The sequence below is a fragment of the Channa argus genome, chromosome 12, assembly GCF_033026475.1.
Source record: "Channa argus isolate prfri chromosome 12, Channa argus male v1.0, whole genome shotgun sequence".
Lineage (NCBI taxonomy): Eukaryota > Metazoa > Chordata > Actinopteri > Anabantiformes > Channidae > Channa > Channa argus.
Genome location: NC_090208.1, coordinates 8,780,029 through 8,796,516, shown reverse-complemented (window position 1 = coordinate 8,796,516; position 16,488 = coordinate 8,780,029). Strand labels below are relative to the sequence as shown.

General features: G+C 36.2%; 1 protein-coding gene across 1 annotated transcript; it reads left to right on the top strand.

Moving 5' to 3' along the window:
• The first annotated feature begins 14,090 nt into the window (after nt 1-14,090).
• LOC137137765 (uncharacterized) lies at nt 14,091-15,935 on the top strand. Its single transcript, XM_067524409.1, has 2 exons — nt 14,091-14,428; nt 14,930-15,935. Exons 1-2 carry the CDS (start codon nt 14,102-14,104, stop codon nt 15,587-15,589), a joined length of 987 nt encoding a protein of 328 aa, XP_067380510.1. The 5' UTR covers nt 14,091-14,101; the 3' UTR covers nt 15,590-15,935.
• Nucleotides 15,936-16,488: the final 553 nt, after the last annotated feature.

Sequence of the window (16,488 nt, the reverse complement as noted above, 5' to 3'; positions counted from 1 at the left end):
CATGTATAATATAGGCACCATTATAGTAAATACAAATATGAAACATAATAAAGCAGCCAATAAGACTGATTTAAACCTAGAAACTGTTGCTGTGTGTTTATTATGAATTAACTGAAGGTTGACAGACCACATGTGTCAACATGTATAAAAATATTTTTTTGAGGCTGAAACTTTGTCTTTGTATTATGAATATGCTCCTAAGAGAAGTAGCCAGAGTCTTGATTGTTTCACATTGTTTATTGATACATTTGGTGATGGACAAAAACAAAATATAGTTTTAACATGCTGAATTTGAATTAACTCCTAATTGGATTAAAATGTCTTTAAAATCTTAGATTGTATCTTTTTTTTACTCCACTACAGAAATTTGAAACCTCTACTAACTGGTTGCTAGCTTAGATAAAAACTAAATAGTAACTAAAACTAAATAATATAATGACAGGATAGGTATGACTTTATTTATCTCCAAAAACAAACATTAACAAACTATTATATGTGTAAAGAAATTTCAGGTCAAAGTAGCCTAACCTTGGCAAAAGCTCTTTAGATCCATATCCAGAAATTATTGTAATGAAGGTCAGGAAGCTGCAGAAGATTAAAACAAGCATGTATTTCAGTGTTAGCAGGATACAGGGAAGCCCATGACTTTAACAGAATTAAATATGGTCAGAACCAATTTTTATCAAAACATCAAGGCTAATTGTCTTTTCTATAGTATATATCTTATTCATGTACAGTATATAGTACATAGTTTAAACTGATTGTTACATTCAATTCAACTTTTAATTCAACTTTATTTATATAGCGCCAATTCACAACAAAGTCATCTCAGGGCACAAGATTATAAAGATGTATAAAGAGAAGCCAACAATTCCCCCTGGAGCAAGCCATAGGAAACAGTGAAGAGGAAAAACTCCCTTTAACGGAAGAAACCTCCAGCAGAACCAGGCTCAGGGTGGACGGCCATCTGCCTCGACCGGTTGGGGTGAGTGGAAAGTGAAGAGAGAAAAGAACAGAGCAACAAAAAGCAACAACAAAACATCGGGCAGATTGGTAGGACCAGTAGCTGCACGCTGGTGACAATTGCGGGGTGCGAGTAGAGGAGAGAGGGTCAAGGGGAGGAAAGGAGCTCAGTGCATCAGGGGGTGGGTCCCCCAGCAGTCTAAGCCTATAGCAACATAACTATAACTTACTATATGCTTTATTAAAGAGGAAGGTTTTAAGCCTAGACTTAAAAGTAGAGAGGGTGTCTGCTTCCCGAATCTGAACTGGGAGCTGGTTCCACAAGAGAGGAGCTTGATAGCTAAAGGCTCTACCTCCCATTTTACCTTTGGAAATTCTGGGAACCACAAGTAGGCCTGCATTCTGAGGTTGAAGTGGTCTACTGGGATGATATGGTGCTATGAGGTCTTCTATATATGATGGAGCCTGACCATTCAGAGCTTTATATGTAAGAAGCAGGGTTTTAAATTCTATTCTAAATTTAATGGGAAGCCAATGGAGAGAAGCTAGTGAAGGTGAAATATGATCTCTCTTGCTAGTTCCAGTCAGCACTCTTGCTGCAGCATTTTGGATTAATTGCAGGCTCTTTAGGGAGTTACTGGGGCATCCTGAAAGTAGGGAATTACAGTAGTCCAACCTAGAAGTAACAAATGCATGGACCAGTTTTTCGGCATCACTTTGAGACAGAATGCTCCTAATTTTATCTATGTTCCGTAGGTGGAAGAAGGCTGTTCTAGAGATTTGTTTTATGTGTGAGGTAAAGGACAGATCCTGATCAAAAATAACTCCAAGGTTCCTTGCAGTAGTACTGGAGGCCAGACTTATGCCATCAAGGGTAACAATATGGCTGGACATCATATCTCTGAGATTTTTAGGCCCAAATACTATGACTTCAGTTTTGTCTGAGTTTAGAAGTAAAAAATTGTGGGACATCCAGGCCTTTATGTCTTGTAGACATGCTTCAAGCTTTATTAACTGATTATTTTCATCTGGTTTCATAGATAAATATAGCTGGGTATCATCAGCATAGCAGTGGAAATTTATGGAGTGCTTTCTAATAATGTTGCCTAAAGGAGACATATATAAAGTAAAAAGTATTGGTCCTAACACAGAGCCTTGTGGAACTCCATCGCTAACCTTTGTGTGCATGGAGGATTCATCATTAACATGAACAAATTGAAATCTATCAGACAGATAAGATTTAAACCAACCTAGTGCAGTTCCTGTAATTCCAATTTCATGTTCCAGTCTCTGTAATCAAATGTTACGATCAATGGTATCAAATGCAGCACTAAGATCTAACAGAACAAGTATAGAGATGAGTCCATTATCTGAGGCCATGAGAAGATCGTTGGTGACTTTTACCAGTGCTGTTTCTGTACTATGATGAACTTTAAATCCTGACTGAAAGTCTTCATACAAATTATTCCTATGAAGGTGATCACATAATTGTTTTGCAACTACTTTTTCAATTATTTTAGAAATAAAGGGGAGATTAGATATTGGTCTGTAATTGGCTAAAACACCTGGGTCAAGACAGGGTTTTTTAAGTAGTGGTTTAATTACAGCTACCTTATAGGCCTGTGGTACATAGCCTGTTTCTAAAGATAGATTGATGATATCTAATATGAATGTATCTATTAAGGGTAAAGCTTCCTTGAGCAGCTTAGTTGGAATAGGGTCTAGCAGACAGGTTGTTGGTTTAGATGAGGTAATAATTGAAGTTAGCTCAGAGAGATCTATGGGTAAAAAGCAGTCTAACAGGGATTGGGGCCTTATCGATGATTCTAGCACTGCTGTACATGAAGATCTATCTGTAATTTTTTGGGGGAGGATCTGGTGAATACTTTCTCTAATAGCTAATTTTATTCATAAAGAAAGTCATGAAGTCATTGCTGCTCAGAGTTAAGGGAAAACTTGTCTCAACAGAACTATGGCTCTTAGTCAGCCTGGCTACAGTGCTGAACAGAAACCGGGGGTTGTTCTTGTTTTCTTCTATTAATGATGAATAATATGCTGTTCTGGCATCACTGAGAGCTTTTTTGTACATTTTTAAGCTACATAAGGCGTATTTGATGGTTTACTTAAAGCATTTAAATACTTACCATAATAGTATTAACTTTCAGAAATCAAATAAAGCTCCTTTTTATTTGTCATTGTTGTTTTTTAGCCTACTTGACCATAAAGATTATGTGAAATAGGAGACTGACCATAAACAGTGTATGTATGCATGGAGGCTACGAATTTACAGTTTATGTCTGCAGTAGGTTCATTGTCTGATGAAGCTCTTCATTGAGGAGCAAAAGCTGTTAGAACATCATTACTGTTTCCATCAGAATTGTGCTATTTCAGCGATAAGCAGTATAAATATTGCAACTGGCAAAGCTGGAATAAAGCTGGAATTAACTACTGAGGCAACAAATCATAAGAGATTCATGTAAATATGGTGGATAATATAAAAACTATTCAGAAGGTTTTGTACAAAGCACAATGAGTTAAACATATTAGCAAATGTTTGCAGTTTGTGTTATTCTGGTCAGCTGAAATGAGTGTTTAAATGAAATCACGTCCACTAACTGGTCATTAGGGGGCGAACTTGTTCTCTGTATCCTTTTCGGTCTCTGAAGACACAGAGAGACTAATGCACGCTCTCATAATCAGCAGACTGGACTGTTGACTCTTTTCATGTTTTATTGCCCTTGTTTGATCATGTAATGCACTTTTGTCACACTCTATTCAGAGTTTACACTCTGTCCATCTCTTCATCTGTCCATCATTCTTCTGACCTTTCTCTTTTTTTTATCATTCTCCCTCATCTATTAGTTTGTCCATCCTTTAAAATTTACATCCCTGGGCTTTGTCCTTATCTCTCTCCTCTTCATCTTCCTTCACAAAGCCTCTAATCATCTCCTCCACATCCCCTGTTTGACTTTTTTTATTCATTCATGAATTATTTCACTTCATAAATTATTTGTCACTGTAAACATTGTTATTCATCAGAATAATTGTCTCCTCCTCCATAATGCAAACAAAGTCAATAATAGTTGATATGTCAGGCAGTCATGTCATAACAGGAATAAAAGAATAGAAGAGAAGGAATTTTTAGCTGTGGGTTAATTCTCGTTTAGTCTTTGTTGACATTTTTTAATGAATGCATTTTAATGATTTTTTTAAGCATGTACTCCTATACATTATTAAACCTTTTTTAATTTATGGTAACAAGACAAGACAAGGCAGCTTCCCTCTGAATCTTTGAATATTAAATTATTGTGAGAAAAGGGCGGGGGCTTGTGAATTTAAACTTTTAAAAAAGGTGGGAGTGGCCTATTGGCTTACAACAATTATAAAAAAACTGACTTCCTTCACAGATTCACTTAACATCTGCAGTTACTCAGCAGCTTGAATTGTTTTGGAAGATTTTGTGAAACTTTGAGAAGGTAGGTGAAAGAATGGATTAATAAATACCAACTCAAAAAGGGAGTTGGACATGACAAAATATAAAGTAGGAGACAGCAGTCCACATCAGACATTTTGTGTCTCTATTTTTAAAATCAAGTTTATTCTTCAAGTTGACAAAAACAAAACTGTTTGTGTAGTTGTGCAAAATTAAACTTTAATATTCTGATTGATGATGATTCTCTGTTTTCTCCTCAGATGAAGTGTGTGGTGATGACGTCCCTGAAGACTTGCTGTCTCCTGTCCCTCTCTGTCGTCCTCCCTGTCAATCGCTGATTGAGACTATGTTCAACAAGCACCAGCCACTAACACTGATTATAACAAAACATATAATAAAGAGCATTTATTTCAATCTTCTTATGCATTTGATGAATTTATGTAAATCAATTATTTCTTGACTGTGTTAAAATTATTAGATGTCAACATTTTAACTTTTTAAGGATGATCATTAAAGGTAATATAGGGATTACTCACATTTTGTTTCAAATAATAACAAAACCACTTTGATCCCAAATATCTGGTCCTAGCCTTATTCATAAGATTAGTATGGGTTACTTTCAATTTAATTTCAGTTTAATAAACAAAGTTTTAGTGCATGACACGGATTTAGTATCAGAACCACTGACTGAATGTTTCGACTTTTGCAGCTTGAAGAAGGAAATCAGGGAGAAAACATAAGGAATTGTGGTAATGTTACATTCGGGCACCAGGCCAGTAACACAGACTATGACAGGGGCCACTTCTTTCCAAGTTATTTTGCATATAGCGAAGATGACAAAAACTCCATGTTCATTCTGACAAGCATTGTTCCACAAGCAAAACAGTTCAATCAGGGCAGCTGGGTAAAAATAGAGAACTGCCTCACATGTATCCTGCTAAGATTCTGCAAAAACAGTGATGATCTCCCTGAAGGCTACGTAGTGACTGGAGCACAGCCTGGTATGGGGGCACTCAACCACAGGGTTAATGTTCCTTCAGTGCTCTGGTCGGCTTTCTGCTGTAACAACACAAGAGTGAAAAAGTGGACAGTAAATTCATTCTGGGGCAACAATGTTGAAGCTTCACCTGATAATTAAATACATACAAGTCCACTGCAAGATCCCATTGGGGACCAAAAATTGGGGACAAGAGGAGGAAAGGAGCTCAGTGCATTGGGGGATGCGTCCCCCAGCAGTCTAAGCCTATTGCAGCATGACTGTAACTAACTATGAGCTTTATCTAAGATGAAGGTTATAAGCCTAGACTTAAAAGTAGAGAGGGTGTCTGCTTCCCGAATCTGAACAGTCAGCAGTCTTGCTGCAGCATTTTGGATTAATTGCAGGCTCTTTAGGGAGTTACTGGGGCATCCTGAAAGTAGGGAATTACAGTCCAACCTAGAAGTAACAAGTGCATGGACTATTTTTTCAGCATCACTTTGAGACAGGATGCTCCTAATTTTGGCAAAGTTCCATAAGTGGAAGAAGGATGTTCTAGAGATTTGTTTATATAACGTAAAGGACAAATCCTGGTCAAAAATAACTCCAAGGTTCCTCACCGCAGCACTGGAGGCTAAAGTTATGCCATCCAAAGTAACTATATTGTTAGACAGCATATTTCTCATGTTTTTAGGCCCAAATAGAATAATTTCAGTTTTGTCTGAATTTAGAAGTAGGAAATTGTAGGACATCTAGGCCTTGATATCTTTTAGACATGCTTCAAGTTTGACTAATTGGTTAGTATCTTCTGGTTTCACAGATAAATAGAGCTGGGTATAATCTGCATAGCAGTGGAATTTTATGGAATGTTTCTTAATAATTTTGCCTAAAGGTGACATATACAGATTGAAAAGTATTGGTCCTAGCACAGAGCCCCGTGGAAATCCAATAACTAACTTTTGGGCATAAAGAAGATTTATCATTAACATGAACAACTTTGAATCTGTCTGACAGATAAGATTTAAACCAACGCACTGTGGTTCCCTTAATCCCAAATCCATGTTCCAGTCTTTGTAATAAAATGTTGTGGTCAATGGTGTCAAATGTGGCACTAAGGTCTAGTAGGACGAGTTTGGACACAAGTCCATTATCTGAAGCCAAGAGAAGATCGTTGGTGACTTTTACCAGTGCTGTTTGTGTACTATGATGAACTCTAAATCCTGACTGAAAGTTTTCATACTAATTATTCCTGTACAGGTGGTCGCATAATTGCTTTGTAACTACTTTTTCAAGAATTTTAGAAATAAACGGGAGATTTGATATCGGTCTATAGTTGGCTAATTCACCTGAATCAAGGTTTTGTAAGTAGCGATTTGATTACAGCGACTTTATAGGCCTTTGGTACATAGCCTGTTTCTATAGATAGATTAATTAAATCCAATATGTCTAACGTGTCTATTAAAGGTAGAAGATCTTTGAGCAATTTGGTTAGGACAGGGTCTAAAAGACATGGTGTTATTTCTGAGGAAGCAATAGTTGAAGTTAGCTCAGTGAGATCTATGGGTGAAAAGCAGTCTAAGATGGATTAAGGCCTTATTGAGGATTCTAGAGCTGTTGTACATGAAGCTCCATCTGTAATATTTGGGGGGAGGATCTGGTGAATTTTTTCCCTAATGGCTACAATTTTATTAGTAAAGAAAGTCATGAAGTCATTGCTGCTCAGAGTTAAAACTAGGCTCAACAGAACTATGGCTCTTAGTCAGCCTGGCTACAGTGCTGAACAGAAACCGGGGGTTGTTATTGTTTTCCTCTATTAATGATGAATAATATGCTGTTCTGACATCACAGAGAGCTTTTTTGTACATTTTTAAACTGTTTTTCCAGGCTGACCGGGAGTCTTCGAAATGAGTGGAACGCCACTTCCTTTCTAACTTTAGTGACGCCTGCTTTAAGCTGTGCATTTGTGAATTGTACCATGGAGGTCGGCTCCTCTGATTCACTGCTTTGTTTTTCAGAGGGGCAACTGTATCTAGTATCATACGCAGTGAGGCGGCAGAATCATTCACTAGAAAATCAACTTGTACAGGAGTAAGATGGCTACTCATAGTATTGACACATAGTGGTGAAAAAGATGAAGAAATATTTCTTTAAATTCATTCGCAGCATTGTCAGATAAACATCTGCTGTAGTGGAATTTTTTCTAACTGCTTTATTATCCATTAATGTAAATTCAAATGTTATCAGAAAATGGTCAGACAGAAAAGAATTATGAGGAAATACTATTAAATTATCAGTTTCAATGCCATATGTAAGGACGAGGTCTAAGCGAGTGGGTTCATTTACATTTTGGGAAAAACCAATTGAATCTAATAATGAATTAAATGCAATGATCAGGCAGTTACTGTCAGCATCTACATGAATGTTAAAGTCACCCACTATAATGACTTTATCTGTACTAAGCACTAAATCAGATAGAAAATTAGAAAATTCAATCAAAAACTACACGATAGAAAATAGAAGTGGTTTTTGAGTTTTCCAGTTTGGGTGTGAAAGGCTTCGGCCTCAGCCTGTGCTTCTAGGAACATGATAATTAATATGACTTGGCTGGTTGACTCATTTAAACTGACATATTCTTCCTGCTGCAACCAATTTTCAGTGAGACAAAATAAAGAAAATTTGATGATAATTTATCAACTCATTTACTAACAGAGATTTAGAAGAGAGATATCTAATATTTAAAGTGGCAGCATTGCTTGTTCAGCAGCCTGTTCTGTCTCCATCACTAGTGGATTTAGTTGTGATCATCTCTGTCCATCACTGAGTGGAGACTCAGCTTCAGAACTGCAGCAGTAAAGTGAAGAGGATTTTCTTCATGTAGCTTTTAGTATGAAATTGAACTCTTATCTTACTTACAGTTACAGTCATTTAAGTTTATATGAAAACCTACCGATGAACGTTCTTCTTCTATTTGCTCCTGTTAGATGAATATTTGTTATTTTAAATTTTCTTCTTTCTTTAATTTGCATAATTTTTCTAAATTGTGCTGAAACTTTGTGTGATATTTTTTATATTTATTTTGCTTATTACATTTCAGATTGGTTTAAAAGCATTTATTCGTTTGTTTAATTTAATTTTACTCGTTTTCTCTTCAGTCATTTGTAATCTGGTAATTATTTTTAGATATTTTCTTTCTTGAAATTTATTGAAAAGTAATACAATAAATTTTGATTTTGATTTTCTGAAATGGTTATTCAACTCATGAAGTACTCTGAAAGCATTTTAAAAAAAATTAATATAAATATTATTAATTAATTAATATGTGCATTTTGATATCAAATGTGAGAGAAATAAAAATATCTTCTTGCTTAAAGGCTGTGCCAACAGAGCTTCTTCTTTAAGTTTCACATCAAGACTAAGTCATTTAGTTTAGCAGGGGGTTTCGCACATGTTGAAGTGTCCTCAAGCAAGACACTGAACACCAACTTAGTTGCTCCTGTTGAGTGTTGGCCAGCTGCATAGCAGCTCCCTCATCAGTGTGTGTGAGTGTGTGTGTAATTGTGTGTGTGAATGGGTAAATGAGAAGCAGTTTAAAGCGCTTTGAGTACCAATAGGTAGAAAAGCACTATGTAAGTGCAAACCATTTACCATTTAAAAATACCTGAAGCTTTGTTTCTCTTACTTATAAATAATTTAACTCACTTTAACAAATACACTGTTATTATTTGTTTAGCAAAAGATACTGATTTAAAGTGATGTGATCTTCTGTCCCCTCATCAGAATAAAGGTCTGAGAGTAGAAGTAGCCTCATACTGTTCATGAACTATGGCTATGGACAGTAGCTACTGTCTGTTTGCAACTGTTTGATTTGTTACTGCACATCTGTTGTTGTTTACACTGAATAAATAATTATTAGTTGTGTTATAATACATTTGTAGTGTGCTATTCTGAATTTCCTAATCAGTTATTCAGCTCATATTGTTTACTTAATACATTTAAAATTTGTTACCTTTTGTTACCATGTGAGAGAACTTAAAAGATCTCCCTGTTTAAAACCTGCACAGGTACTAAACTGAACTAAACTAAAAACACCCTAGACATACATAGACAGACGACCATTCAAACACACATTTACACCTACGGGCAATTTAGAATCACTAATTAAGCTAATATGTGTGTTTTTGGACCGTGGGAAGAAACCCACATAAGCACAAGGAGAACATGCAAACTTCACACAGAAAGTGCTGCAGGAAGTTTTGACCCTTTGACTAATTGTTCACCACTCCACCACCGAGCTGCCACAAAAAAAAAACAACCCTTTTTCATTAAGTAGAACAGGTAGTGGGTTGTTTCACACAAAAACACACGGAAAGTGTTTGTGTGGGTTTAGCATGAACAACCTGATCATAGGTGTTAACCAGTAGAAAAAATATCTTCTTCAAACTAACACTTTGCCTCCTCTACTAACAAGTACAATAAATATAACTTTACACTTTCTCTACCTAAACCTGCTGCAGACATGATTTAACTGAGGTTTAAAATGTGAAATAATCATATCTATCTATGTTGTATATTATTTGTAAACCATTTATAAAAAACTCCCGGCATCTTTTTTTAAGCTCATATTGTATGTTTGACAGATTGACAGATCAGACAGAAATGAAAGAATAATAAAAAGCAGTGACAGAAATTATGGAAGCTGACAAGATCCATATAACAACAAGACAAATGCAAACGGGAAATATACTGTAACTGGAAGAAACACAGAAACATTTGTTTATGCAGCAGTGAAGATAATAAAAATGGAGTCCTGCTTATAATAATGGTGCCCACACACTGTTTCACTATAGTGTGACGCTCTCACAGAGACCAGACATGAATTAGTTACAGTCGTTTAAGTTTATATGAAAACCTACCGATGAACACTCTTTTTCTATTTGCTCCTGTTTGAGGAATATTTGTTATTTAAAATTTTCCTTTTCTACATTTTTTTTCTCTGATTTGTATATTTTTTCTAAATTTTGCTGAAACTTTGTGTGATATTTTTTATATTTATTTTGCTTATTACATTTCAGATTGGTTTAAAAGCATTTATTTGTTTGTTTAATTTAATTTTATTCTAAGTTCATTTTCTCTTCAGTCATTTGTAATCTGGTAATTATTTTTAGATATTTTCTTTCTTGAAATTTATTGAAAAGTGATACAATACATTTTGATTTAGATTTTCTGAAATGGTTATTCAACACATGAAGTACTCTGAAGGCATTTGAAAAAAATTAATATGTATACTTGCATTTTCATATCACATGTGAGAGAAATAAAAATATCTTCTTGCTTAAAGGCTGTGCCAACAAAGCTTCTTCTTTAAGTTTCACATCAAGGCTAAGTCATTTAGTTTAACAGGTGGCTTCACACAGAAAAGTGTTACTGTGTCATCAACTAAAACAAAGGTGACAGATGTGTTAAGATGGGCGACTGTGGCACAGGAAGGTAGAGCGGTCGTCCACCAAGCCCCCAGTTGTTGGTTTGATCCCCGGCTCCTCCGGTCACATGTCCAAGTGTCCTCAAGCAAGACACTGAACACCAACTTAGTTGCTCCTGTTGAGTGTTGGCCAGCTGCATAGCAGCTCCCCCATCAGTGTGTGTGAGTGTGTGTGTAATTGTGTGTGTGAATGGGTAAATGAGAAGCAGTGTAAAGCGCTTTGAGTACCAATAGGTAGAAAAGAGCTATGTAAGCACAGACCATTTACCATTTAAAAATACCTGAAGCTTTGTTTCTCTTGCTTATAAATAATTCAACTCACTTTTTTGACTCTCTGTAGCCAACTGGACAATAGAGAGACAAATACACAACCATGATTTGTTTAGCAAAATTTCTAAGATACTGATTTAAAATGTATATACCATGGACAAACAGAGACAGACAACCAGACTGTGGGAGGAAACCCACACAAGCACAAGTAGAACATGCAAACTTCACACAGAAAGGGCTGCAGATACTTTTGAACCTTTGACTAAGTGTTAACCACTCCACCACCGAGCTGCCACAAAAAGACAAAAAAGCCCCTGTTTCAGTAGAACAGGTAGTGGGTTGTTTCACACGAAAACACACGGAAAGTGTTTGTGTGTGGTTAGCATGAACAACCTGATCATACGCGTTAACCAGTAGAAAAAATATCTTCATGTCTACTAACAAGACATGAAAGATGGACATGAAACTGACAAGATCTATACAATAACAAGACAAATGCAATTAGAAAAGTGGAAATATACTGTAACTGGAAGAAACACAGAAACATTTGTTTTCTAAATTGCAACATGCAGCAGTGAAGATAGAAGAAACAATGAAAGTTTGGTATTGCAAATCTATAACATCTTATAAAGTACATAATGTCATAACACCTCACAAATATTAAAACTTTGATTTAAAGTATAAAGACTCAGTCTGTTCCCATAACAGCGGGTCACTGTAGTTTCAATCTCACAAACAACAAGTCCTCCATCCTAACCGACCACAAAGGTAATTTGTCTAACGGTGGCTGAAGTTTACATCACCAACTTTCCTCTTTGCTCTTATAACAATACGGCTGCTGAAAGTTTTCCAAACTATAACAAGTTACTGTTGGATGTAAAAACCTGCTGGCACTAAAACATGACAATTTAGATTAAACTGGACTATTTTCAGCGGTGGATTAATTCACGTTTTTGGCACAAGAACAGTGTTTGTGGAACTAAGTCAGAATCAAACACAATGTGTGTTTTAGTCGTAAAGACTGAACATGTTACTCACAACAGTATAGTTCACTGTGTGAGAACTGACTTTGGATAAGACACAGTGCATGTTATTATAAAAGAGTTAATTTTTCTGACAGTAACATTGACAACACATTTTATAAGATCCTTTAAAGCTAAAACATCTAAATGATCCAAAATTAAACCAGCAAATAAAAATATGTGAACAGTGGAGTTTTGAATGAATCATGAATTTAACTCTTCACTTTTGTCCTGTTCAGTTCATAATCAATGAGCAGCAACTCAACAAAAGATGATATGAGCTTTTCATTTACATAAACACAAATGAACAGTAACACGATCTGTCCTTTATTGCTCTTATCTTGACACAGGAAAACGCGGTGAGTAAAAAAAATGTGTTCAGATCCATTTAGTAATGTTTGCAAATCTCAACAGTAATGCATAAAACACAAGTTTAGTGTTACAAGCCACTTTCTCCTAAAGACCAAACGATATCCAAACACTCAGAAAAAGCAGAGGCATCCTTTTCAAAGAGCAGCTTCAAATTATATGTATCCTCTATACTTTAATAAACTCCTTTTGTTAGTTTAGTTAGTGGCTGAATATACAGTAATATCTACTGCAAGCAGAACTTGTCCATTAAGTGTGATGCTATTGTCAGCTCTGTGTTTTAACCTGTGTGCTCCTATTAACACTGACAGGCCGACACATCAAGTATCATTATTCACGTTTCCCCAGAGATCAAACCAAAACTGAACTTTTCACACATGGATGTCATGTTGTTTATGTAACATGCTGGAAATACTTGCAGCATGTATAACATACTCTGTCATACATGTTACAGGAAACATACTACTGGTCTACATCAGATACTTTTAAATGCTCTGGGGTTGAACTGGACACATTTGACTTAGAATTTTAAATGTAGAACTTCAGTTCACTGAAAAAAAGAGGGATCTTGCCTTAAAAAAAACGGAATCAGATATATTTATCCTTGAAGGATTAAGGAAAAAAAGTGGTTAGAGTTGAGAAAAGCAAAGTCAGTCTACGTCATGCAGTTATTTGCTGAGGCTCACTTTTGTTTTCATATTTAGATTTTTATTCTTGTAGATGAATATTGAAGTTTTGGTGTGCTTCTTTGATCTTTTCATTTTTTGAATACTGGATTAATGTGAGAAAAGGGCAGAGGTTTGTGAAGGGAAAACACTTACTGGAGGTGGGAGTAGCTTATCACAACACCTCAAGTAGCTATAAAAAGCCGACTTCCACCACAGTTTCACTTCATGTCTGAGGTTCAGGTCCACAGTTTGTTTTACGTCACTGTTGGACCTCACAAGGCTCTGAGCAGGTACGTTTTTCTTGGTATATTTTCTGTGAACTATTAGTTAATAACTAGAGACAGAGTTTAGACAGGAATCCCTCCTCAGTTTTAAACCATCAAAATATGTTTTTTTTTTTTCATATGAAAATAAGGTTTGGTCAGGATACTAATTCACCAGTAACTGGACCTTCCAGATACAACAGAGTGTACTTGTACCACAGTCACTTGAAACAAACTCACTGCACATTGAAAGGGGGTGAATACTTGCTATTAATAAAATAATTTACATAAATGTACAGAGATCTGTTTTCAGTTTGACGGGAAAAAGTATTTTGTTTTGATTTAAATAAAACGGTTTAATATAAGCTTAAACTGCCAACACTGTGTTCAGTTGCTCTCCACCTCATTTGTACAGAGGATGACACTGTCCACCAAGTGACTAAATGTATGAAATTAGTCTGTATAGTACTAATGAATGCTGAGTGCTTCTTCTACCAGCTAATGTAACAGACTGCAGTAATTATTTCCAGTATCTGTAACATAATCATGTGACTTCAATATTCCTGGTTCATTGCTGGTCCAATATATTCAAACATATTTTCCCTAATATGGATATTTATATTTAAATTGTGTGTTTTCTCCTCTGACCAGGTGTGTGATGATGACTTCCCTGAAGATGTGGTGTCTCCTGTCCCTCTGTGTTCTTCTGTCCATCGCTCCCACACTATCTGAAGTGTTGCAGTCGATGACACAGTGTAAAGGGTTTCTTCTTGGGGAAAAATCTCCGGAGGTCCCAGACATCTTGGAAAAGGGTGAAATCAAGCACAAACAGAGATACAAAGCCATCTGCCAGACTTATCATGGTGTGAGAAAGTTTGTGACGCTCTACGACACTAAGAACAAGATCCCAGTGCTCTCTGCTTACAAGTACACAGGGTCAGAAGGGGGAAGACCCAAAAAGGATGTTTGGAAGATTGAGCCACAGGTTTGTTAACACATTATCTTAATTTAATATTTTATGATTCATTTACAAATACATTACTTTTTTCTATTTTGAAAAGAACATCAGAAAAGTAACGATGGAATAACAACGTAATAAGTTTTCTAATGCTAAAAAAATCAGCACCTTGTGGAACAACTGATGAGGTTACTGGCAACAGGTCAGTTAGTAGTAGTACGTTTGGGGCTATGTTAATCATTCTGCATGGACAAATGTTTCAACATAAGAACAGTAAACAGTAACAAATTTGTGGGATTGCATCATCTATAGTACATAAGCATATTATTAAAAGCTTTAGAAAAATCCAGAGAAACTGATCAAAACATAAAACTCAACGTATGTGATGTTATGACCCTCAGGCAACGCCATTAAAGATGTGCATGTTTCTTTAGAGGAAATCACTGCGTGGGCTCAGGAACGTCTGTGAAAAACCACTGTTCACACTGATTCAGTGTCAGTACTGACCGACTGTTTTCAATTTTGCAGCTTGAAGACTCAAAGAGTGACAAAAACATGAAGGAAAGTGGCCGTGCTGATTACAACAACCAGGCCAGTGACAATAATTATAGAAATAATGAAAACTATAGTAGAGGTCATTTATTTCCATCTTCTTATGCACATGATGAAAATGGTAAAGAGTCGACGTGCACGCTGACAAACATCGTTCCACAAGTACAAGATTTCAATGAGCGCAGCTGGAACAGAATGGAGAGTTGTGTCAAATGTGTCCTGGAACGACACTGCAGAAAAAATAATGATGCTTTTCCTGAAGCCTACTTGCTGACAGGAGCACAGCCTGGTACAAAGAAACTCAACCACAAGGTTAATATTCCCACGATGCTCTGGTCGGCTTTCTGCTGTTACAGTCATCAACATGACAGGTGGCTGGCAAGTGCGTTCTGGGCAAACAATGTTAATGATGATGATAATGAAGATAATGATGTACATGTAGCAACAAGGACACTGCAACAACTCTATGATAAACTGAGCACTGGCAGTAAAAAATTTAATGCATTTCCTGGAGGACGAAACTGTCCTCTCAAAGAAACGGTTTTTGAGTTTTACCCTGATATGGCTCATAACTGCCACTGTCAACGTCAACCCAAGTTCCATAAGGAGGAGGAGAAGAAGAAGAACTTCCTTTGAAACTGGGTTCCAAACATGTATTTAACTAAATCGTTTTAAGAGTATAAAAGTTTCACAGATTCTTCAATGGCAGATATCTAATTACGTATATTTCATTTATTGTGTGCATGATAAATAATGTATTTGTCCTTTATTTAGTTAATTCATAATTCTTGTGAAACAGTTTTAATTTGTCATTTAGATTTTCTCAAGTGGTTATTTAGCTCAGTGTTCGCTAAACACACTTGCGTAATACGAAAGAAATTTAAACATCTTCAGCAAAACGTAAACTAAAAATTATTGACACATTACACTGTTGGAAAAAAGAAAAACTTCTTCTTGAAACTGAAACGTTTTCTCTCCTACTTAAAGCATATTAAAAATATCCCTAAGAGACGGAGTCCTCAGAGTCTTGATTTTTTCACAATACTCATTGATGAATTTAGTGATGGTCATAAACACAAAAAAAGAGTAATTCTTCAAACAAAACTGATTCATGTTTGTGTTTTACAAACACCAAATAAGCAACAATCTTCTTCTTCTTTTCCTTTCTGCTGTTCCCTTTCAGGTGTAGCCACAGCAAATCATGTGCCTCCATCTAACTCTGTCCTCTGCATCCTCTTCTCTCACACCAACTAACTTCATGTCCTCCCTCACTACATCCATAAATCTCCTCTTTGATCTTCCGCTAGACCTGCAGAGGAATGCCATGCAGCTCCAACCTCTGCATCCTTCTACCGATATTTTCACAGTTTCTCCTCTGAACATGTCCAAACCACGTTAATCTGGCCTCTCTGACTTTATCTCCAACACATCTAACATGAGCTGTCCCTCTGGTGTCCTCATTCCTCATTCATTCCTCTGTTTTCCACAGCAGACCTCCACTTCTCTAGATTTTCCTCCACCTGCTCTCACTACAA